The 23,270-nt window shown below is 41.4% G+C and overlaps 1 protein-coding gene across 17 annotated transcripts in view; it reads left to right on the top strand.

The window, feature by feature from the left end:
- NRF1 (nuclear respiratory factor 1) overlaps positions 1 to 23,270 on the top strand; it is a 136,451-nt gene that overhangs the window by 95,463 nt on the left and 17,718 nt on the right. For 12 of the 17 annotated variants that reach the window (XR_009541921.1, XR_009541922.1, XM_060156690.1 and 9 more), the window contains 2 exons: positions 271 to 329; positions 6,391 to 6,515. Coding sequence is in view for 12 of the 17 variants with exons in the window: in XM_060156690.1 (XP_060012673.1) it covers positions 271 to 329; positions 6,391 to 6,515 (184 nt within the window). In the remaining 5 variants the exon portion in view is untranslated. The remainder of the gene's footprint in view (positions 1 to 270; positions 330 to 6,390; positions 6,516 to 23,270) is intronic. The other 5 variants (XR_009541923.1, XR_009541925.1, XR_009541924.1 and 2 more) reach the window with 1 other exon arrangement.

Raw genomic sequence — 23,270 nt, 5'->3', positions numbered from 1 at the left:
ATAGTGGCTGAGAAGAGGGTTCTGAGGTCGTATAGATTCAGGTTTGAATCCTTCCTCTGCCATTTAGTTGCCATTTGATCTGGAGAAATTTAACCCCTGAGCATTAGTCTCATCATCATTATAATAAGGATAATTTTCATCATGTAGAATCATAAAGATTCAATGAAATGATGTATATAAAACTCTTGTCAAAGTGTCTGGCCTGTAATTAGCATTTCAAGAATTATACTTATTATCATTTAACTTATATTTTAAAATTTGTCTACTTAGAATTGTTTACAGCAAGAAGAGATTAAAAGTAGAAGGCCAGTTAAGAAGAGGCAGTCCAGGTATGACTTGTCAAAGGCGTGGAAACTAGTAGTAAGAGTGGAGATAAAGTGACTGATTTTGAAGGAAGTATGGTAAGGACTTGGTTGGTCAGGTATAAAAAACTGAAACATACACAAACGCTTCTCCTTCCAGAGTTACCAGTGAGTCCCTGAGTGACCTGGGATAGAAACTTTTTTCTTAGCCCATTGAACCATATCACTTTTCAGTAACATGAAAGTCTTATTTGATTCCTTACACTTTGACTCAATCCTACTTGTACCTTTGAGAGAGGACACACAGATAAACTTCCTGAAAGCTATGGCCAGAGTGTGAAACCCTCCTTCCTTTTGGTCCGGTAACCCCTCACTGTAGCATGGGGTCTAAAAGGCCACCATCAAAGACCAGAAAAACTTCATTTCATCGAGCCAGCACCTTTGCTATTCCAGTGAAGTGGGAGTGTCCTGGGAACCCTGTACATAGTGGAAAACATGAGGCACATTCTGGCTCCCTTTAGTGTAAGGACCAGGGCTTATTTCTAAAGGCAAGGAGGGTAATGGTTTCCCCTGAGGGCTTGTTAACACACTCAGATGCAGCTGAGGTGGCTATAGTGTTTACTCCAAAGGAAGGAGAATATGGTTCACTGTGGCATGTAGGAGTAAAGAGATGTTGAAATCTGTTTGCAATCAGATAGTTCAACACCCCATGAGTGTTGGGGGATGGTGTGTTGCAGCCTCTGCTGAGGGTGAAGAAACCAAGCCTGGCAGTGAAGACTAGACTATAGCAGGCTACTAGGGGAACATCATGGGCTTCTAATTCCAGGAGCGGTAACCCACTGTCTAACGTCAGGAGGATTGGACTTAAGACACAAGCCCTTTGTGTTTGCTTCTCTATGGGATGAGACCCATTCCCAGCCTCTCCAAAGAATTCGTTGCTGGAAGTCGTCTTAGTGAAAAGTACACTGCGTGGTACTTTGTTCCTGTGGTAACAAAACGATTTCCTAGAGCTGCTCCCTTCCAGCCTCTCTTTTTCAGGTGCAGATGGAACAAGCATGGTTCTCTAACAATCACCTGCACCTCTGCTGCACTGTAAACAGCAGATGTGGGTGCAGAGCAAAGAGAGAGAGGCAGGCTACATGGAATGGCAGCTGGAGAACAAGAAGGCAGAGGGGTTCTCTCAACTGTTGAGGGGAAAGGGGATCAGGACAGGTGCAGGACAGACCTTTTTTTCAACCATGCTGTTAAAAGAATTTTGTATAGCAAGTTAGAATGAGGGCCCCGGGCTCAGACAACCTGTAGCCCACCCTCCATACCCAAAAGGGGTATGGAGAAATTGTCATTTAAAAATCTAGAAGCTAGTTAATTTTAATTATTTTCAAAATACAGAATAAATTAACACTTTTAGGAAGGAGATGGAGAGAGAATCAAAGTGAACAAATGAAAAGCAGAGCGTCCCACCTCAGACCTGTTCACCCTGAACAACCAGACAGGAAATGAAATCATCATTTGCTTGTTGCAATACAGTGATTAATTGGAAGTTTCAGGTCGTTGGTTAAGTTGTCCTAGACTTACATTCCCTCTTACACAAGTCCTGCAAAGCCAGTACAGTCCTTGCACATAGAGACAGATACATGATAAATACTGGTAGACTGAATCTACATTTGCTCTGGTAGAAATTTATGTGATGTTGTTGACAGGAAGACAGTTTTTACTGAGTGTCTATTGTGTGTAGTGCTGTGACTCAGTGCTATGGGGAAACAAATGCTCAAGAAAGTTAGAGTTGCTGTTCTTTTGCTGTGAAGAGACTTTGCTTAAAGAAAAGAAGTGAATCATATTTTTAAAGAAAAACTTACTCTTACCTTTTTTTTTTTTTTTTTTTTTTTTTTTTGCGGTACGCGGGCCTCTCACTGTTGTGGCCTCTCCTGTTGCGGAGCACAGGCTCCAGACGCGCAGGCTCAGCGGCCATGGCTCACAGGCCCAGACGCTCCGCTGCATGTGGGATCCTCCCGGACCGAGGCACGAACCCGTGTCCCCTGCATCGGCAGGTGGACTCTTAACCACTGCGCCACCAGGGAAGCCCAACTCTTACCATTTTTTAAAATGAAAATATTGACTTAAAATTAGAGATCTTACTAAAATAAAACATGGCTTTAATATATGAACTTGTATTTATTTGTCCAGTAACATGGGATGGACAACCTAGATCAGAAATCCTCTCTGGAAATAGAGGACAGGGACTATGCAACTGCCTCTTTTTCCTATAGGTGAAGGTGGGACACTTGCAGATAAAACGTTGACAGAAAAAAAGGTGGGGGGGGGCTTGTTAGAAACTTCCCATTTGTAACTGGTTTGGAAATGACTTTTGTTGAAAAATTGCTAAGTGGTAGCTTAGAGACATTTTGATCCCTACTCACCTTTTAAGTGAAGGTAACCTTTTTCTCGCAGTACAGTTTGATCACTTTCCATGAAGTCTAATGGTTAGAATAGACTTGGGAATGATAGTCTGCTGACCACAGGCGTCACCATTGTCTTTTGCACCATGTAAAAGATCCATCCGTTGCTGTTTTGCCCCTGGCCCCTGAACAGGGCACGCAGTAACTAACCTCACCGACCTGTGGACCTGTGATCCCTGTCGGACCCCTCATCCCTGGCATCCCAGATTGCTTTAGTTGTTGCTGCTTCACAGCTTTTCTTCCAGCATAACATATTTTAGAAAGGCACTAAAGAAAAATGACTTCAAATATTTAGAGCTTCAGACATTATAAAATGGGTATGACTGGATACAGGGACTCTTCCGGGTCAGGGCTTGGGTGGCTGCTCTCCCCCTCATAGCCTGTGAAATTTCACCCTGCAAGCATGTGTCCAAGAGTGGCAGGACGTCACCTTTGATGGTCATAGAAATAAGATTATTGTAGATTGTGATAAAAACAGTGGGGAAATGAGCAGTTGCTGAGGTAACCTGTAAACACAGCTCCTATTTCCATATAAACAGTTCTCATATACCAGCTTTCTTTTTCAAAATACCACACAGCTGAAGCATTTTCCAAAGAATATCCTTTTTGGCTTTCCATGAAGTCTCAGGTCAGAGTGTTAAATATTTTTATCGTTAATCCGTGATAGCTGAACACTGCAGAATTGGCTGGTAATATTATTTGACACAAGTTTCTCAGAAAAATAGTAAAAGTTAAGGGTCTAGGCACTAAATAATCATTCGTTTTACTATCTCAAATAATTATAAAGCATCCTAAAATTAAAATCTACCTTGTAAAAGGTAAAGAATAGCCTTAGTAGTAATTCCAGATCCAGGGTCCACTTTGGCTCTGAATTCATGTTACAGATACTATGGAATGACTGGCTGTGGGTATCACATCGGAAGTACGTTTTAGCACAGAGATTGATCTTAGCTTTTAAAGGGGCTGCGTGGAAACTCTATGATTCTGTTCAGCTTTTTGCTCAACCTCAATTCCGTCCCCAAATTTTTTATAAAGGAAGTAAATAAATTTGAAATATGTAATCATGATCTTGAACTAAGTTAAAGGAAGCCTGGAAATTAAAAGTTACCACAGCTGAACAACTAGAAAAGGGGGTGGGGGGAATCAGCAGTTTTACATTTAACTTATTATTTTGAATAAATGTCAAAGAATATTTATATGGGGAAATGCCAAGTTAGGTAAGAAAAGCAGGCTATAAAACTGTGTGTACAGTATGATCCTGATTATCTGTTTAAAGTTGTGTTTAAGATTAGAAGGAGGGGGCTTCCCTGGTGGCGCAGTGGTTGAGAGTCCACCTGCCGATGCAGGGGACACGGGTCCGTGCCCTGGTCCGGGTAGATCCCATATGCCGTGGAGCGGCTGGGCCTGTGAGCCATGGCCACTGGGCCTGCGTGTCCAGGGCCTGTGCTCTGCAACGGGAGAGGCCACAACAGTGAGAGGCCCATATACCGCAAAAAAAAAAAAAGATTAGAAGGAAAATAGCTCTTATCTCTGCATGATATTTAAAAATTTTCTTTTATACTTAATGAATTTTTACAAGTTTCTACATGCATCTTATTATCAGAGAAAAATAACTTTTTAAACACACACATAACAATTTAAAAAGCAAGGCAAGTTAGCAAGAAGGGGAGAATTCTCTATTTATTGAGACTTTTCTGTCCATTGGACTTCTTAAACTGCTTCCTAACATCCTTATAGTGACCAAGAAGTCTTCCCCAGAAGAAGGATTATGTCAGTTGCTTTACTTGTTTGCTGACTCTCTTAGATGAAAGTGACGCTGTTAAGTTTAGTACACATTGCTTTGCCCACAGTCGTGACACGTTTGCCCTAAACGGTCCACAGCTGCCCCCCGCCCCATCCTCCCCTACAGCTTGTTTTTGCGAGATGACTGCCATAGTTGTGGCAAAGTCTGCAGCTTCAGAACAAAGCTGAATCAACTGGCTTATTCGATGTCAAACCCAGGACTTTGTCCACCTCTGATAAACTAAATGACGCCACCTCCTTTTCTCCATGCCCACTTTTGATATTCCCTCAGTAACTGTGCAGAGTGGTACCTGGTACTTTCCCAGGAGAGGTGATGAATTTATCTGGTGGGTTCTTTTTTTCTTTTCTTCCACATTTTAACATCTCTGAAGTTTGGATGGTAAACTATAATCTTACGATTACAATTGTCAGGAACTTTTTTTTTGTCTGTGCTGTGGGACTTGGGGATCTTAGTTCCCTGACCAGTGAGCGAACCCGGGCCCTGGCAGTGAAAATATGGAGTCCTAACCACTGGACCACCAGGGAATGCCCAGGAACTTTTCTTTTTTTGCTGGCACATGAAACAGTAATACATTTTATAGTTTGTATCATCATCGAATCAATAAAAGTGGGTATTTATGCATATAGTAAAAGCATACAATAAGGAAAAGAAAAATGGGATACAAACTGCTAGAATAGTGTTTACTATAAATAGATGGCTACTATCTTTCTGTTCTGCAGAGTGTTTGGTTTGCAGTGAAGGGAGGTTTATTATTTCATTATGTTTGTAGAGTCAAGGATTTTGGGCTTATAGTGATAATTTAAACTTTTAAGTGTGAATTTAGTTCTGCCTACGTGTACATGAAGCAAAAGGAAGGGCTGAACTTTGCAAGATATTAGTCAGCCATTACTTTGTATTTGGAATCATGGATGTAAACCAAACTGCTATTATTTGATATATTTTTATGTATCTTTTAAAAATTTTTTATTTTATATTGGAGTATAGTTGATTTACAATGTTGTGTTAGTTTCAGGTATACAGCAAAGTGATTAATACATATACACATACCTATTCTTTTTCAGATTCTTTTCCCATATAGGTTATTGCAGAGTATTGAGTAGAATTATTATTTAATATTAATTGAATAGCAAGTCCAGGTTGCTGACTCCTCACATTATCATCCATCCTTAGCTATAAAAAGGCAGTTTCAGGGCTTCCCTGGTGGCCCAATGGTTGAGAGTCCGCCTGCCGATGCAGGGGACACGGGTTCGTGCCCCGGTCCGGGAAGATCCCACATGCCGCGGAGCGGCTAGGCCCGTGAGCCATGGCCGCTGGGCCTGCACGTCCGGAGCCGCGACGGGAGAGGCCACAACGGTGAGAGGCCCGCGTACCACAAAAAAGAAATAAAAACAAACAAAAAGGCAGTTTCAGGTGGTCTGCCTTGTGTTACCGTAAAGAGAAAAGAGAAAAAGAAAACATTGTGATTGACAACCAAAATGGCTTTTGAATATGGATCAGAGCTTCCACTATGGCTTACAGGCACTCAATTGATCTTGATAAAGAAGGGACTGGGAATGCGTGCCTTCTGTCCTTAAACACCCATTTCCTAGGTTTAAAGAAAATCTCACATTAGCTGTATAAACGTGAAAGACTTGGGATTTCTCTAGCTATTTATTATTATCATTTAAAAATTGCTCTGATTCTGTTAATAGCCTTACGTGCTGGTAGGCTCACAAACATGGAGTCAGTGGAGAGATCCTAGGAAAGGTTGAAAGTTTGGTTTGTCTTGCTGCAGTGCTATACCTTTATTCAACTCATACATTCCCCCCTCCTCTTTCTATACCCACAGCGAAGCTGCCGCCCATGCTGTCGCCACCCTGGCTGAGGCCACCTTGCAAGGGGGGGGACAGATAGTCCTGTCTGGGGAAACCGCAGCAGCTGTCGGAGCACTTACTGGAGTCCAAGATGCTAATGGTAAGAGAGCATAAATATTTTATTGAATTTCTTCCCTGTTTCCACTTAAACCTTCATGACATGACTGACAACAAACCCTTCAGAATGAGGTTGAACTTTGATGTGAGTTTTTTTATATTGGTAGGCAATTGATATCTAGGAAAATTCTAGGAGCCTCTGATTCCTTTCACTAGTAGGAGACTTGGGGTTTCCTGGGAGGGAAAAAAAGCCATAATAATGGCTACCTAACTGAATGACTTATTTGAAAAGTGACTATTTGCTATGACAGTACTTGCTGAGGGATTTTTAAATTTTCCGTGGGGTACATTTTGTCCATTTTCTCCCATGGGGTAGATCAGTGTACTTTACTATAGCTGAGACTCTCCTGTGGGCGAGTGCATTGTGGTAGCGAGGAATGTTCTGACTGTCTCGAGAAGGGCACCACCATCTCACCACAAGGTCAGCCAGCAGGCTGTGATAAAGGCGCTTTTCTGATTGATGCTCTGGGTTCTGCTTCCTGTTAAATGTGGCCTCACCAAGGACCTCCGGATTGAGCCAATAACTTGCCACCACCCTGCCCTTCTTTCCCGGCTCTTTGACTTCCTGGATATTGGTGATATCCTGAATAAACAAGAGGGATAAAGTTCATAGACATATGATGACAAAAATTTACAGCTCCAGCCCAGCTCTTTGGATCTACTTCAGCAGGCTCTGGGAGTCAGTAATGAAGTCTTGAGCTGCCTGGGAAGTGCCTCAAAAGTCTGAGTCAAAGAGGAAGACCAGTCCTGTTCTGTGAGACTCTGTGTGACTGTTTATTAAGCTTTTAAAATATACATATAATTAGGTTAAGTAGGACAAATTAACTACTCTATGGTTTTTGGAGATTTGTAGTTTAAAGTCCTGGAAAGAGGATAGATAATGACATACTTTTATTTAGGCAGACTGTTCCTTAATGGCATTTAGTGGCTGAAGGCCTGGCACTTTTTTTAGGGTAGATCCCTAAGAACTAAATAACATGTTAGTTGGTAAAGTCTTTGAAGAAAGACACAATGCTGCATCCTCCTTCAAAAGTGGGGAGAAGAAAGCACTTCTGTCTCCCAGAGAAGAATAACAGGAAATGTAAAGAGCCATGTGGCTTCTGAGAATCATTTTCTTAAACAAAAAATCACATATTAAAACTACAGCCTGCTTTTTCTGTAGGGCTAGGGGCTTCCGTGAACTAACCCAAATAGAGATAAAGTTGATCTTAGCCAGAACACTGCAAGATAAAGGGCCATGTATGTTCAGGGTGAAATGGACCATAGTTGGAATTAAGGAAAACCTCCCTCTTGAGCTTGAATCCTACCCCTATTTCCTTATCTTTTTCTATTCCTCATTTCAGTCCTCATCTACCTTGAACAGAAAATATCTGACTGTGTGACATTCTTCTGAAGTGCAATTCCAGTTATTCACTATGGAACTACTAAAAATAATTCCCTGTGTGGGTTTGATGGGAGACTTTGTTATCCCTTCTAGTGGTCTTGACCTGTCCGGGTGAGGAGAAGCTTTATAGTTCTGGCTCCTCCCTAGCCTCACCTTTTCAGGTAGATGAATTTATAGGTAGGTGTAAGGACTCTCTGGGGCTCCCGCCAAGTAGATCTATTCAGCCATGAGATAAAGGTCAACCACACCACTACTGTTGATTCCTGGAAGCTGCTTCTTTTCAGTAGCTTGGGTTGTGTGAATCAGTTGTGTTGACTTCATGTTGTTGGCTGCATTTGTGATAAGAGAAAATTATGATCTACATCCAAAAAGCCAGTGGTTCCCCAAAGCAGACCATTCCCTAGTTTGTGACCTGCCAACATGTGTGAACTCAGACTTGAGAGTTGGATTTACCACTTTCTTGGTGCTATATCAAATCAGACTGTTGAGTTGCGCCTTATCCTAGTAATATTAGGTGAAGGCACATATCACGTCATCTATTCCTTGGGAATCCAGAGGATGAATCTAATATTGGATATGATCCAGGTAATTCTGATGCTCTTTCTGCCTTCTAGCATTTTTACCCAGAGTGCTATAGGATTTACTCTGGGACTTGGAACCAAAATATGCTCATTTAACCAACTAGTTCATCTGTCTGGAATTTCAAGGGTTCTTCTTTCATTATTCTTTCAGATTGTGTCCTATTGGCATTGTTTGTCACTTTTGTCATGACAAGCTCATGGTATCTGCCAGTAGACTAAATTTATTATCAGGAAGAGTTTATTATCAGGAAGATGACAGCAGAACAAGGTGCTATTTGGTAACAGACACTACTGGGGAAAAAAATACATCCCAGATTCCAAAATATGGCTTAAATAAAAATCCTTCTAGCAGATGACCCTTCTAAGAACAATGCGGATATTGACCTGTTCCGACCTGAAGCAGGAGTTTCAGCATCTTCTGGGATGGAACTAGAGGGGATGGAGGACCATTGTGTGTGAAGCTTGACAGAGTACAGTAACCAATGTGAGATGGCTGGGGCAGTGTAGGTCAGTGGTTTTCAAGTTAAGGATAATGATACCTTCATGGCAGAAGTTTAAATTCCAAATTACCAAGGCAGACCAGACAAGAGATCTTGTATCTGAAGACTTCTTTTTTCTGGACCCTATCTCACCCCAACACTAAAGAGACTACTCAAGCACTAGCATTACTCTATTTCATTTATGTTCTCGCTTTTTTTTTTTCTTCTTATTTTAAAATTTTATTTTTTAAAATTTGTTTTATTGAAGTATAGTTGACTTACAATATTGTGTCAATTTCTACTGTGTAACAAATTGATTCAGTTATAATATATATACATACTTTTTCATATTCTTTTCCATTATAGTTTATCACAAGATATTGAGTATAGTTCCCTGTGCTATACAGTAGGACCTTGTTGTTTATCCATTCTCTATATAATAGTTTGCATCTGCTAATCTCAAACTCCCAATCCATCCCTCCCCCACCCCCCCTTAAGTCGGTTATCTTTTTTTTTTAAGTTGGCTGTGCTTTTATTAATTTTTTCTGATATTGAAGTTTGCAGTTGGCTGCAGTATTTTTCTTTTTTTCATTTTAACATTTTTATTGGAGTATAATTGCTTTACAATGGTATGTTAGTTTCAGCTTCACAACAAAATGAATCAGTTATATATATATATATACATATGTTCCCATATCTCTTTCCGCTTGCGTCTCCCTCCCTCCCACCCTCCCTATCCCACCCCTCCAGGCGGTCACAAAGCACCGAGCTGATCTCCCTGTGCTATGCGGCTGCTTCCCACTAGCTATCTACCTTACGTTTGGTAGTGTATATATGTCCCTGCCTCTCTCTCGCTTTGTCACAGTTTACCCTTCCCCCTCCCCATATCCTCAAGTCCATTCTCTAGTAAGTCTGTGTCTTTATTCCTGTTTCACCCCTAGGTTCTTCATGACATTTTTTTTTCTTAAATTCCATATATATGTGTTAGCATACGGTATTTGTCTCTCTCTTTCTGACTTACTTCACTCTGTATGACAGACTCTAGGTCCATCCACCTCACTACAAATAGCTCAATTTCGTTTCTTTTTATGGCTGAGTTATATTCCATTGTATATATGTGCCACATCTTCTTTATCCATTCATCCAATGATGGACACTTAGGTTGTTTCCATCTCCGGGCTATTGTAAATAGAGCTGCAATGAACATTTTGGTACATGATTCTTTTTGAATTATGGTTTTCTCAGGGTATATGCCTAGTAGTGGGATTGCTGGGTCATATGGTAGTTCTATTTGTAGTTTTTTAAGGAACCTCCATACTGTTCTCCACAGTGGCTGTATCAATTTACATTCCCACCAACAGTGTAAGAGGGTTCCCTTTTCTCCACACTCTATCCAGCATTTATTGTTTCTAGATTTTTTGATGATGGCCATTCTGACTGGTGTGAGATGATATCTCATTGTAGTTTTGATTTGCATTTCTCTAATGATTAGTGATGTTGAGCATTCTTTCATGTGTTTGTTGGCAGTTTGTGTATCTTCTTGGGAGAAATGTCTGTTTAAGTCTTCTGCCCAGTTTGGGATTGGGTTGTTTGTTTTTTTGTTATTAAGCTGCATGAGCTGCTTATAAATTTGGGAGATTAATCCTTTGTCAGTTGCTTCATTTGCAAATATTTTCTCCCATTCTGAGGGTTGTCTTTTGGTCTTGTTTATGGTTTCCTTTGCTGTGCAAAAGCTTTTAAGTTTCATTAGGTCCCATTTGTTTATTATTGTTTTTATTTCCATTTCTCTAGGAGGTGGGTCAAAAAGGACCTAGCTGTGATTTATGTCATAGACTGTCCTGCCTATGTTTTCCTCTAAGAGTTTGATAGTTTCTGGCCTTACATTTAGGTCTTTAATCCATTTTGAGTTTATTTTTGTGCATGGTGTTAGTGAGTGATCTAATCTCATACTTTTATATGTAGCTGTCCAGTTTTCCCAGCACCAGTTATTGAAGAGGCTGTCCTTTCTCCACTGTACATTCCTGCCTCCTTTATCAAAGATAAGGTGACCATATGTGCGTGGGTTTATCTCTGGGCTTTCTATCCTGTTCCATTGATCTATCTTTCTGTTTTTGTGCCAGTACCATACTGTCTTGATTACTGTAGCTTTGTAGTATATTCTGAAGTCAGGAAGCCTGATTCCTCCAGCTCCGCTTATCGTTCTCAAGATTGCTTTGGCTATTCGGGGTCTTTTGTGTTTCCATACAAATTGTGAAATTTTTTGTTCTAGTTCTGTGAAAAATGCCATTGGTAGTTTGATAGTTTGCATTGAATCTGTAGATTGCTTTGGGTAGTAGAGTCATTTTCACAATGTTGATTCTTCCAATCCAAGAACATGGTATATCTCTCCATCTATTTGTATCATCTTTAATTTCTTTCATCAGTGTCTTATAATTTTCTGCATACAGGTCTTTTGTCTCCCTAGGTAGGTTTATTCCTAGATATTTTATTCTTTTTGTTGCAATGGTAAATGGGAGTGTTTTCTTGATTTCACTTTCAGATTTTTCATCCTTAGTGTATAGGAATGCGAGAGATTTCTGTGCATTAATTTTGTATCCTGCTACTTTAACAAATTCATTGATTAGCTCTAGTAGTTTTCTGGTAGCATCTTTAGGATTCTCTATGTATAGTATCATGTCATCTGCAAATAGTGACAGCTTTACTTCTTCTTTTCTGATTTGGATTCCTTTTATTTCCTTTTCTTCTCTGATTGCTGTGGCTAAAACTTCCAAAACTATGTTGAATAAGAGTGGTGAGAGTGGGCAGCCTTGTCTTGTTCCTGATCTTAGTGGAAATGCTTTCAGTTTTTCACCATTGAGGACAATGTTGGCTGTGGGTTTGTCATATATGGCCTTTATTATGTTGAGGAAAGTTCCCTCTATGCCTACTTTCTGGAGGGTTTTTATCATAAATGGGTGTTGAATTTTGTCAAAAGCTTTCTCTGCATCTATTGAGATGATCATATGGTTTTTCTCCTTCAGTTTGTTAATATGGTGTATCACGTTGATTGATTTGCGTATATTGAAGAATCCTTGCATTCCTGGAATAAACCCCACTTGATCATGGTGTATGATCCGTTTAATGTGCTGTTGGATTCTGTTTGCTAGTATTTTGTTGAGGATTTTTGCATCTATGTTCATCAGTGATATTGGCCTGTAGTTTTCTTTCTTTGTGACATCCTTGTCTGGTTTTGGTATCAGGGTGATGGTGGCCTCGTAGAATGAGTTGGGGAGTGTTCCTCCATTGCTAGAAGAGTTTGAGAAGGATAGGTGTTAGCTCTTCTCTAAATGTTTGATAGAATTCGCCTGTGAAGCCATCTGGTCCTGGGCTTTTGTTTGTTGGAAGATTTTTAATCACAGTTTCAATTTCAGTGCTTGTGATTGGTCTGTTCATATTTTCTATTTCTTCCTGATTCAGTCTTGGCAGGTTATGCCTTTCTAAGAATTTGTCCATTTCTTCCAGGTTGTCCATTTTATTGGCATAGAGTTGCTTGTAGTAATCTCTCATGATCTTTTGTATTTCTGCAGTGTCTGTTGTTACTTCTCCTTTTTCATTTCTAATTCTATTGATTTCAGTCTTCTCCCTTTTTTTCTTGATGAGTCTGGCTAATGGTTTATCAATTTTATCTTCTCAAAGAACCAGCTTTTAGTTTTATTGATCTTTGCTATCGTTTCCTTCATTTCTTTTTCATTTATTTCTGATCTGATCTTTATGATTTCTTTCCTTCTGCTAACTTTGGGGGTTTTTTGGTTCTTCTTTCTCTAATTGCTTTAGGTGCAAGGTTAGGTTGTTTATTCGAGATGTTTCCTGTTTCTTAAGGTAGGATTGTTTTGCTATAAACTTCCCTCTTAGAACTGCTTTTGCTCCATCCCATAGATTTTGAGTCGTCGTGTCTCCATTGTCATTTCTTTCTAGGTATTTTTTGATTTCCTCTTTGATTTCTTCAGTGATCACCTCGTTATTAAGTAGTGTATTGTTTAGCCTCCATGTATTTGTATTTTTTACAGATCTTTTCCTGTAATTGATATCTAGTCTCATAGCGTTGTGGTCGGAAAAGATACTTGATACAATTTCAGTTTTCTTAAATTTACCAAGGCTTGATTTGTGACCCAAGGTATGATCTATTCTGGAGAATGTTCCATGAGCACTTGAGAAAAATGTGTATTCTGTTGTTTTTGGATGGAATGTCCTATAAATATCAATTAAGTCCATCTCGTTTAATGTATCATTTAAAGCTTGGGTTTCCTTATTTATTTTCATTTTGGATGATCTGTCCATTGGTGAAAGTGGGGTGTTAAAGTCCCCTACTATGAATGTGTTACTGTCGATTTCCCCTTTTATGGCTGTTAGTATTTGCCTTATGTATTGAGGTGCTCCTATGTTGGGTGCATAAATATTTACAATTGTTATATCTTCTTCTTGGATCGATGCCTTGATCATTATGTAGTGTCCTTCTTTGTCTCTTCTAATAGTCTTTATTTTAAAGTCTATTTTGTCTGATTGAGAATTGCTACTGCAGCTTTCTTTTGGTTTCCATTTGCATGAAATACCTTTTTCCATCCCCTTACTTTCAGTCTGTATGTGTCTCTAGGTCTGAAGTGGGTCTCTTATAGACAGCAAATATATGCGGCTTGTTTTTGTATCCATTCAGCCAATCTGTGTCTTTTGGTGGGAGCATTTAGTCCATTTACATTTAAGGTAATTATCGATATGTATGTTCCTATTCCCATTTTCTTAATTGTTTTGGGTTCGTTATTGGAGGTCTTTTCCTTCTCTTGTGTTTTTTGCCTAGAGAAGTTCCTTTAGCAGTTGTTGTAGAGCTGGTTTGGTGGTGCTGAACTCTCTCAGCTTTTGCTTGTCTGTAAAGGTTTTAATTTCTCCATCAAATCTGAATGAGATCCTTGCTGGGTAGAGTAATCTTGGTTGCAGGTTTTTCTCCTTCATCACTTTCAATATGTCCTGCCACTCCCTTCTGGCTTGCAGAGTTTCTGCTGAAAGATCAGCTGTTAACCTTATGGGGATTCCCTTGTGTGTTATTTGTTGTTTTCCCCTTGCTGCTTTTAATATGTTTTCTTTGTATTTAATTTTTGACAGTTTGATTAATATGTGTCTTGGCGTATTTCTCCTTGGATTTATCCTGTATGGGACTCTCTGTGCTTCCTGGACTTGATTAACTATTTCCTTTCCCATATTAGGGACGTTTTCAACTATAATCTCTTCAAATATTTTCTCAGTCCCTTTCTTTTTCTCTTCTTCTTCTGGAACCCCTATAATTCGAATGTTGGTACGTTTAATGTTGTCCCAGAGGTCTCTGAGACTGTCCTCAGTTCTTTTCATTCTTTTTTCTTCATTCTGCTCTGCAGTAGTTATTTCCACTATTTTATCTTCCAGGACACTTATCTGTTCTTCTGCCTCAATTATTCTGCTATTGATCCCATCTAGAGTATTTTTCATTTCATTTATTGTGTTGTTCATCATTGTTTGTTTCCTCTTTAGTTCTTCTAGGTCCTTGTTAAATGTTTCTTGCATTTTGTCTATTCTATTTCCAAGATTTTGGATCATCTTTACTATCATTATTCTGAATTCTTTTTCAGGTAGACTGCCTATTTCCTCTTCATTTGTTAGGTCTGATGGGTTTTTATCTTGCTCCTTCATCTGCTGTGTGTTTTTCTGTCTTTTCATTTTGCTTATCTTACTGTGTTTGGGGTCTCCTTTTTGCAGGCTGAAGTTTCGTAGTTCCTGTTGTTTTTGGTGTCTGTCCGCAGGGGCTAAGGTTGGTTCAGTGGGTTGTGTAGGCTTCCTGGTGGAGGGGACTAGTGCCTGTGTTCTGGTGGATGAGGCTGGATCTTGTCTTTCTGGTGGGCAGGTCCACGTCTGGTGGTGTGTTTTGGGGTGTCTGTAGACTTATTATGGTTTGGGGCAGCCTCTCTGCTAATGGGTGGGGTTGTGTTCCTGTCTTGCTAGTTGTTTGGCATAGGATGTCCAGCACTGTAGCTTGCTGGTCGTTGAGTGAAGCTGGGTGCTGGCGTTGAGATGGAGATCTCTGGGAGATTTTCACTATTTGATATTATGTGCAGCTGGGAGGCCTCTTGTGGACCAGTGTCCTGAAGTTGGCTCTCCCACCTCAGAGGCACAGCACTAACTCCTGGCTGCAGCACCAAGAGCCTTTCGTCCACACGGCTCAGAAGAAAAGGGAGAAAAAGTAGAAAGAAAGAATTAGTAGAAGTAGAAAGAAAGAAAGGAGGGAGGGAGAGAGGGAGCAAGGAAGGAAGGAGGGAAGGAAGGAAAAAAAGAAGATAAAATAAAATAAAGTAAGATAAAATATAATAAAGTTATTAAAATAAAAAAAATTATTAAGAGGGAAAAAAAAACAAAAAAACGGATGGATAGAACCCTGGAACAAATGGTGGAAGCAAAGCTATACAGACAAAATCTCACACAGAAGCATACACATACACACTCAGAAAAAGAGGAAAAGAGGAAAAAATCATAAATCTTGCTCTCAAAGTCCACCTCCTTAATTTGGGATGATTCGTTGTCTATTCATGTATTCCACAGATGCAGGGTACATCAAGTTGATTGTGGAGCTCTAATCCACTGCTTCTGCGGCTGCTGGGAGAGATTTCCCTTTCTCTTCTTTGTTCTCACAGGTCCCAGGGGCTCAGCTTTGGATTTGGCTCCGCCTGTGCGTGTAGGTCGCCGGAGGGCGTCTGTTCTTTGCTCAGACAGGACCGGGTTGAAGGAGCCGCTGATTTGGAGGCTCTGGCTCACTCAGGCCGGGGTGGGTAGGGAGGGTCACGGAGTGCAGGGCGACCCTGCGGCGGCAGAGCCCAGCGTGACGTTGCACCAGCCTGAGGCGCGCAGTGCGTTCTCCCGGGGGAGTTGTCCCTGGATCCCGGGACCCTGGCAGTGGCGGGCTGCACAGGCTCCCCGGAAGGGGGTGTGTGGATAGTGACCTGTGTTCGCGCACAGGCTTCTTGGTGGCGGCAGCAGCAGCCTTAGCGTCTCATGTCTGTCTCTGGGGTCCGCGCTTTTAGCCGCAGCTCACGCCCGTCTCTGGAGCTCCTTTAAGCAGCGTTCTTAATCCCCTCTTCTCGTGCACCAGGAAATAAAGAGGGAAGAAAAAGTCTCTTGCCTCTTTGGCAGGTCCAGACTTTTCCCCGGACTCCCTCCCGGCCAGCCGTGGCGCACTAACCCCCTGCAGGCTGTGTTCACGCCGCCAACCCCAGTCCTCTCCCTGCGCTCCGACTGAAGCCCCGCCCGCTGCGGCGGGGGAGCAGACAAGCTTCTCGGGCTGGTGAGTGCCGGTCGGCCCTGATCCTCTGTGCTGGAATCTTTCCGCTTTGCCCTCTGCACCCCTGTTGCTGTGCTCTCCTCCGAGGCTCCGAAGCTCCCCCCCTCCGCCACCCGCAGTCTCCGCCCGCGAAGGGGCTTCCTAGTGTGTGGCCACTTTTCCTCCTTCACAGCTCCCTCCCGCTGGTTCAGGACCCGTCCCTATCCTTTTGTCTCTGTTTATTCTTTTTTCTTTTGCCCTACCCAAGTACGTGGGGGGGGTTCTTGCCTTTTGGGAGGTCTGAGGTCTTCTGCCAGCGTTCAGTAGGTGTTCTGTAGGAGTTGTTCCATGTGTAGATGTATTTCTGGTGTATCTGTGGGGAGGAAGGTGATCTCCGCGTCTTACTCTTCCGCCATCTTCCCAGAAGTCCCCCCCTTTTTTAATAGTGGTAATTGAGTCTTTGGTCTTTTATGATGGTGTTTCATGGTTTGGTTCAATTCAAAGATTTTCACAGGTGCCTTTCTCTTTGAAATGCCTAAGTCTGGGAAAGGCCTCTGGTTGAGTTCCTTCCTTTACCTCTTCTTTTCTTTCTTCTTTCTTTTTCTTTTTAACACAGTTATCCCTTGCTTTTCCCCCCAACACATCTTAAGAGGTTGAACAATTTTAAATTGCCCATTGGTTTCCTTTTACTCTGCCATCCTCTGTACCCTAGAACTCCCTTTGCTAATGGACTCCAGAACCAATGAAGGCAGGCTCACACGGGTTGAAGAACTCTCAAGTGATATTCACTTCTTATCCGTCCTTGCCATCCATTGTTAGCAATTCTCTAGGGAACCAGATCCACAGATCTTTCAGCTTTCTTCCTATTTCTACAAAAAATAATGAAAAAAGCTAGATGGGGGGAAAACAAAACAAATAATTGAAGTTCATAGTTAATCAATAAAGGTAATGGGAATCATCTGCTTCAATTATTGTCCATCAAGCTTCGTACCAGAGCTGCTGAGAAAGGATCAACATTTTCTAAAATGGCTGACACTTTTTCTGACAACACCACAAGAAAAAAGGGGAGCATAGCATTTCCTGGGGGTGTTTGTTTTGGTTGTTTTGGTCCTGATTATAAAAATCATCTATGATCCCACTACATAGAATGTTAATATTTTGAGGGTTTGTTTTTGTTTTTGTTGAGTATTTTAAATATGGCCTTTTTTCCCCATTCATAAGGTTTTTTAACCTAATTAAGATCATGTTGTACTATTTCATAACTTATTTTGAAATAACTTCACCATTTTCATGTGGTTAAATGTTTTTTGATACTTGCTAATATATGTTTAATACTTGCTAATATATCATCATATTATCCATCATAATAACCAATTCCCTATTGTTGATAATTTAGGCTATTAATAATATTTTTATAACAAAAATAATACTCTTCATCTTGGTATAAAATCTTGTCCATACCTTTGATTCTTTGCTCTCTACATAGCTCATACTTGCTTATACTTACAATAGAACTATTTAGAATCTGCTTCGTTACCCTTCACCGAAATTGGATATTAGCATAATTTGCTTTGTGTGTGTGTGTGCCTATTTGGTAGGCAATAAGTTGTATTTCATTTTAATTTGCATTTTTTAATATTAGTGATAGATAATTTTACTTTTTCCTTCATGATTTTATCTACACTTGTATTTTTGTATTTGTCTGTTCGTGTTCTTCACCTGTTTTTCTGCTGAAGTCTTTAACATATGAAGGGTTTTTCCAAATCAATAAGAGAGAGAAAGATGTAATCCCTTTATTGTATATGTTGCAAGCTTTCCCTGTTTATTTTTATTTCACTTCTGTTACTTTCACTTTTTATTTAATTTTAATTTTTTTAATTATTTATTTATTTGGTTGCATTGGATCTTCGTTGCTACACACGGGCTTTCTCTAGTTGCATCGAGCAGGGCTACTCTTCGTTGCGGTGAGCGGGCTTCTCATTGCAGTGGTTTCTCTTGTTGCCAAGCTCGGGCTTTAGGTGCCCGGACTTCAGTAGTTGTGGCTCGTGGGCTCTAGAGCTCAGGCTCAGTAGTTGTGGCGCACAGGCTTGGTTGCTCTGCGGCATGTGGGATCTTCCTGGACCAGGGATCGAACCCGTGTCCCCTGCATTGGTAGGCAGATTCTTAACCACTGCGCCACCAGGGAAGTCCCACTTTCACTTTTATTTCCTTAATTGTTTCTCTTTTTACCTTTATGTTTACATAGGCCCCAAGTCAGATCAATATTTATATGCCCGTTCTTCTATGGACTCAATTTTCATTTTAAATACTATAAAATATCTGGAATTTATTTTGGTATATGGCATTAGGTAGGACTCTGAATCATTTTTTTTCCCCTACATAATTATTCCAGCATCATTTATCCTATAAAAAAGGTTGACATCCATCCTTTTAAAACTGTTTTGAGGGCTTCCCTGGTGGCGCAGCGGTTGAGAGTCCGCCTGCCGATGCAGGGGATACGGGTTCGTGTCCCGGTCCGGGAAGATCCCACATGCCATGGAGCGGCTGGGCCCGTGAACCATGGCCTCTGAGCCTGCGTGTCTGGAGCCTGTGCTCCAAAATGGGAGAGGCCACAACAGTGAGAGGCCCGCGTACCGCCAAAAAAAAAAAAAAAAACTGTTTTGAAATCTCATCTTTATTATGCAGAATTCTTAAGTAGACTGTGTAAGGTCTTGTGTGGGGCTCTTTTGTTTCTATTCATCTGTTTGTTCTGTTCTTTATACTGTAATATTTTATTATTGTGATGTTATTCTTAGCAGCTAGTGAAAGGCCTATTTCCAAATTTGAAAAAAATTCAATCAAAATTCCAAAGAGTTTTTTTGCAGAGTGAACTTCACAATAATTTTTAAGTTCATCTGGAAAAATTAAGCCTCATCCTAGAAAAAAATCCTACCAAGCCTGTTAGCAGAACTGCTAAGAAGTTTTAAAATTGACTAATTTAAGGCTTCTCTTCTCCTTCTGCCCCAGTTTTCCCTGGGACAGGGGACATGGGGAGTGTTCATTATGACAAAGATGGACCAGGAGTAGGAGACAAGTGCTCTGAATACTGCCCTAGTGAATTGAATAATGGGACAGTAATTGTTGCTGGAGAATACATTGTCCCTGCTGCAACCATGTTCATTCTCTTAAGACCAAACCGGATGTATCTTTCTAGACTAAGAAATTGTGGCCATCCATTCTGTTTATGCAGAATTCTATGGAGGCTCAGTTCTTGCACTTTGAAATTGTAATTTCTCTTTTTTTCCCCAACTTCAATTTCATTTTTATATTAAAGATGATGGTGGGGGCACTGCCTACTTGTGGTGTACTGCAAGGTAGGACATAGCATTCTTTTCTGCTGTTAGCCTTGCATTCTGTCTCTCAGTCCCATTGTCCCATTAATTTTATTTATTTAACAAACATTTCTATAATGCTTGCTTATGCAAGCACTCTGCTAAGTGTTTTACATGCATTAACTTACCTAAAACTCAGAATATATCTATAAGGTAAACACTATTATCCCCATTTACCATATGGAGAAACTGGGACACAGAAAGTTTTGGTAACTTGACCAGGTTCACACAGAGAGCAGCAGAGTGAAATTTGAATTCAGGCAGTTTGTTTCCAAACCGCTCTGCTCTGCTGCCTCCCTTTGATGGAAACTGTTTCTGTCTGGACTCCACAAATACAGCGTGATGATTGTCTCCCAGTGTTGAACAAATAAGTTTGGAAATGTCAGGGCCTTTCTCCCATCTCTGCTGAAGGCCACTTGCCTTTGTCTGGTCTAGCCACAGTGCCCATCTGCCCCAGCTGTTCCTCGTGGCTGTAGGGATCCTCTGGTGGTTTCTGATGCCAAGTGCTCCCCTGCTAGCATCCTCACCCACTGCACACGCATGCACGCACATGCACACACAGGCTTTCCATTGCTCGCCTGGAGAAGCCTATAGGTCTGTGTGTTTCTCTGGTTCCGGAAGTCACAGAAGCAGTCAGCAGCTGGCCGTGAGATTTAAGTATTTTCAGTGAGCTGGTTACTTTGCACTTAGTGAACATAAGAGGGATGGGTGGGTCCTGTTTATTTTTTATTTATTTAATTTTTATTTTTGGCACGCACACACGGCTTGTGGGGTCTTAGCTCCCCAGCCAGGGATTGAACCCAGGCCCGGCAGTGAAAGCACCAAGTCCTAACCACTGGACCGCCAGGGAATTCCCGGGTGGGTGCTGTTTAGAACGAGGGGACACTGTCTGGGGCGGAAGTAGATGATGGTCAGAAGGGAGTAAATGCAGCTGAAGAGTTATTTTCTCACCTTCTAGAATCCTCTACCCAAGCCCTCCTGCTGCCCTTCAATTTATGCCAGGGCTCTTTCAGCCTCCCCACCTGTTTCCAGGGAAATAGAGAGTGAGGTGTTAGGGTTGGGGAATGTGGGAAAGGGCTCAGGGGAGTTTACATTTCTGCTTAGAGCAAGTTGACTGGCTAATATGCTTCCCCTGCTACTCACTGAAGCTTTCCCCTTGGCTGTGCCTCCAGCCCTTGATTTCATTCCCCAGAGCGTTCGTAAAGTACATCTTTCTCTGTTGTCCAACACCTGGAGACCATCCACTACCTGCTCTGTCCTGGTTGAGACTGGGGGCCAGGTACCTTCCTCATGCCCTGAATGAAGAGAAGTGGACTAGGGGGCTGGTCTGTTTAAAAATTGAAGCTGGTTACAAGGGCATTCACATTATACTCACAGAAAGAGCAGCCCTTCTCATTTCTTTCAGTGCCATACATCCCTCTCTGTTCTGGCCTGGCCCTGGCAACGGTCCTGCTGCTGAGGTTCCCCCTTAAGGTTCGTAGATATAAAATTTCCTACAACCCAAAGACCCCACTCAGTCTTGCTGCACTGTGTAACACATGTACATTTTACTCCCCATTCCAATTGCCAGATCAAACTAAATCAATTTTCAGATTCTTTCAGAAAAAACACTTTATCTTCTTTTCACATTGACCATGTTATCACTTTCACCTCCCTGTTTTCTTCTGACCTTTTTATAAACTTTAAAAATATATATATGGGGCTTCCCTGGTGGCGCAGTGGTTGAGAGTCCACCTGCCGATGCAGGGGACACGGGTTCGTGCCCCGGTCCAGGAAGCTCCCACATGCCGCAGAGCAGTTGGGCCTGTGAGCCATGGCCACTGAGCCTGCGCGTCTGGAGCCTGTGCTCCGCAATGGGAGAGGCCACGACAGTGAGAGGCTCGTGTACCACAAAAACAAACACAAACAAACAAAAAAAATATATATATATATATATGTTTTCCCAGTTGAATTTAATCTCAGCCATGCTCATTGGAATGCCTTTTTTAAAAAAAAATTGGCCTTCTTAACAAGGGGGATAAAAGAGTAGGTGGATGAGGACAGAAACATGGAGTTCAGTTAAGGGAGCAGGACTTTTGGGTGGGGCCCTTGCATGAGGAACACACATTCCTATCCTGCAAGGCCTCCCAAATGAGATGGGATGGCCAAAAGGTCTGTCCTGTACTTATTATAAAGAGGTAAGCCCAGCTGGACCTGAAGGGGGCAACATGTGTGTGTTTTAATTTTCTGTGGAAACCTACTTTATGTATATTATACGAATGTTAGGGCATCCTTAACCTGGGTCTGTGGACCCTGAGAAATTCTGCAGAAAAGTTTTATATTTTTCTGGGGTCCACAGCTTTGATCAGATGTGCAAATAGATCAGAGAGAGCTCCCATTTCCCCACCCCCTCCCCAAATTAAGAACCTCTGCTATAGAGAGTGTGGCTAGGGTCATTTCACTTTGTGAGTATCTGGTGTGGCACTGAGAGTAAAAGGAGGGGCAAGGGAGATGGGAGGACCTGCAGACCTAGATGGATACTCTGAAAGCTGCACCACTACCAAGCTCTGTGTTCAGCACATTAACCTCTCTGAGCCTTCGCTGTAAAATTAGGATGATGATAGTTCCATGCTCATAAGGTGCTTGTGAGCATTAAACAAAATGAGTCCTGTGAAGTGCTTAGCATAGGGCTTGGCATCGTACGATGGGTATAGAGCCATTGTAAACACGAAATTATTATTAGCTGTCAGCATCAGTTTCTTCTCCAGCATTGCCCCAGATAAGTTAAGTTGTACAGAGTGCATAGTACTGTCATAGACCCTGCTTTCCTGTCTTTAGGACAGATCTAAATGCTTACCTTATGCAGTTGAAGAACTTACGCTCCAGAGATGAATACTGTAAAAATGGGAATAGATCATAGCCTTTTCTATAACCTTGAGTGAAGGAAATTGAAGGTGATATTGTTTAATGGCTCCTGCATTTGTTTATATCACTCTCCTTGGGCCAGGGCTGCTGTTCTCTTCCAGCAGCATTTCAACTTCCATCGTGAAAGGTGACTTTTTTTCACTTTTTCCTTATTATCACCACCACCATCATCCATTATTACTTACAGCATGTCCTTCTGTTCCAGCTCTTCTTTAAAAATAAGAGAGAAAATGCCAGTCTTCATCTTGATAAACTATAAAATACATCTCTCATTCTCCCTTTTCCTCATTCTCTGGACACATTAGTATAAGGACTTGTTCCTAAATGAGTCAGTGGAGATGTAAATATTAAATTAATTTAGGAAATGTGTCCACGGTATTAAGTGTAGTTTTACTGTAAATGTGCATATTCAGTCACCATTAAAGCATGATAATAGCTTGAAAAGAACTATTGTGTTCTTTGATACTGTACCTTTAATGCAAAGACGGGGAGTTCAGTGCCTCCGGGACTGGAAGCAGGCAGCTCCTGAGCACCAGTGTTTAGTGTGAGCTGAGAGTCCCAGGCTGCAAGCCCCGCACTCTGACAGTCCCTAGAGAGCAGCGCCTATGGCACTCTGGGTTTGCAGGCCACCCTCCTGTAAAGTAAATGGCCCCCTTTTCCACTGACAGGGAGACCTGAAGGGAAGCTAAGATACTAGGATGGTGTCA

This window comes from Lagenorhynchus albirostris, chromosome 8, assembly GCF_949774975.1.
Source record: "Lagenorhynchus albirostris chromosome 8, mLagAlb1.1, whole genome shotgun sequence".
In the NCBI taxonomy this organism is placed as follows: domain Eukaryota; kingdom Metazoa; phylum Chordata; class Mammalia; order Artiodactyla; family Delphinidae; genus Lagenorhynchus; species Lagenorhynchus albirostris.
Note: the sequence above shows the minus strand (reverse complement) of the source record. Positions and strands in the feature narration are given on the sequence as shown.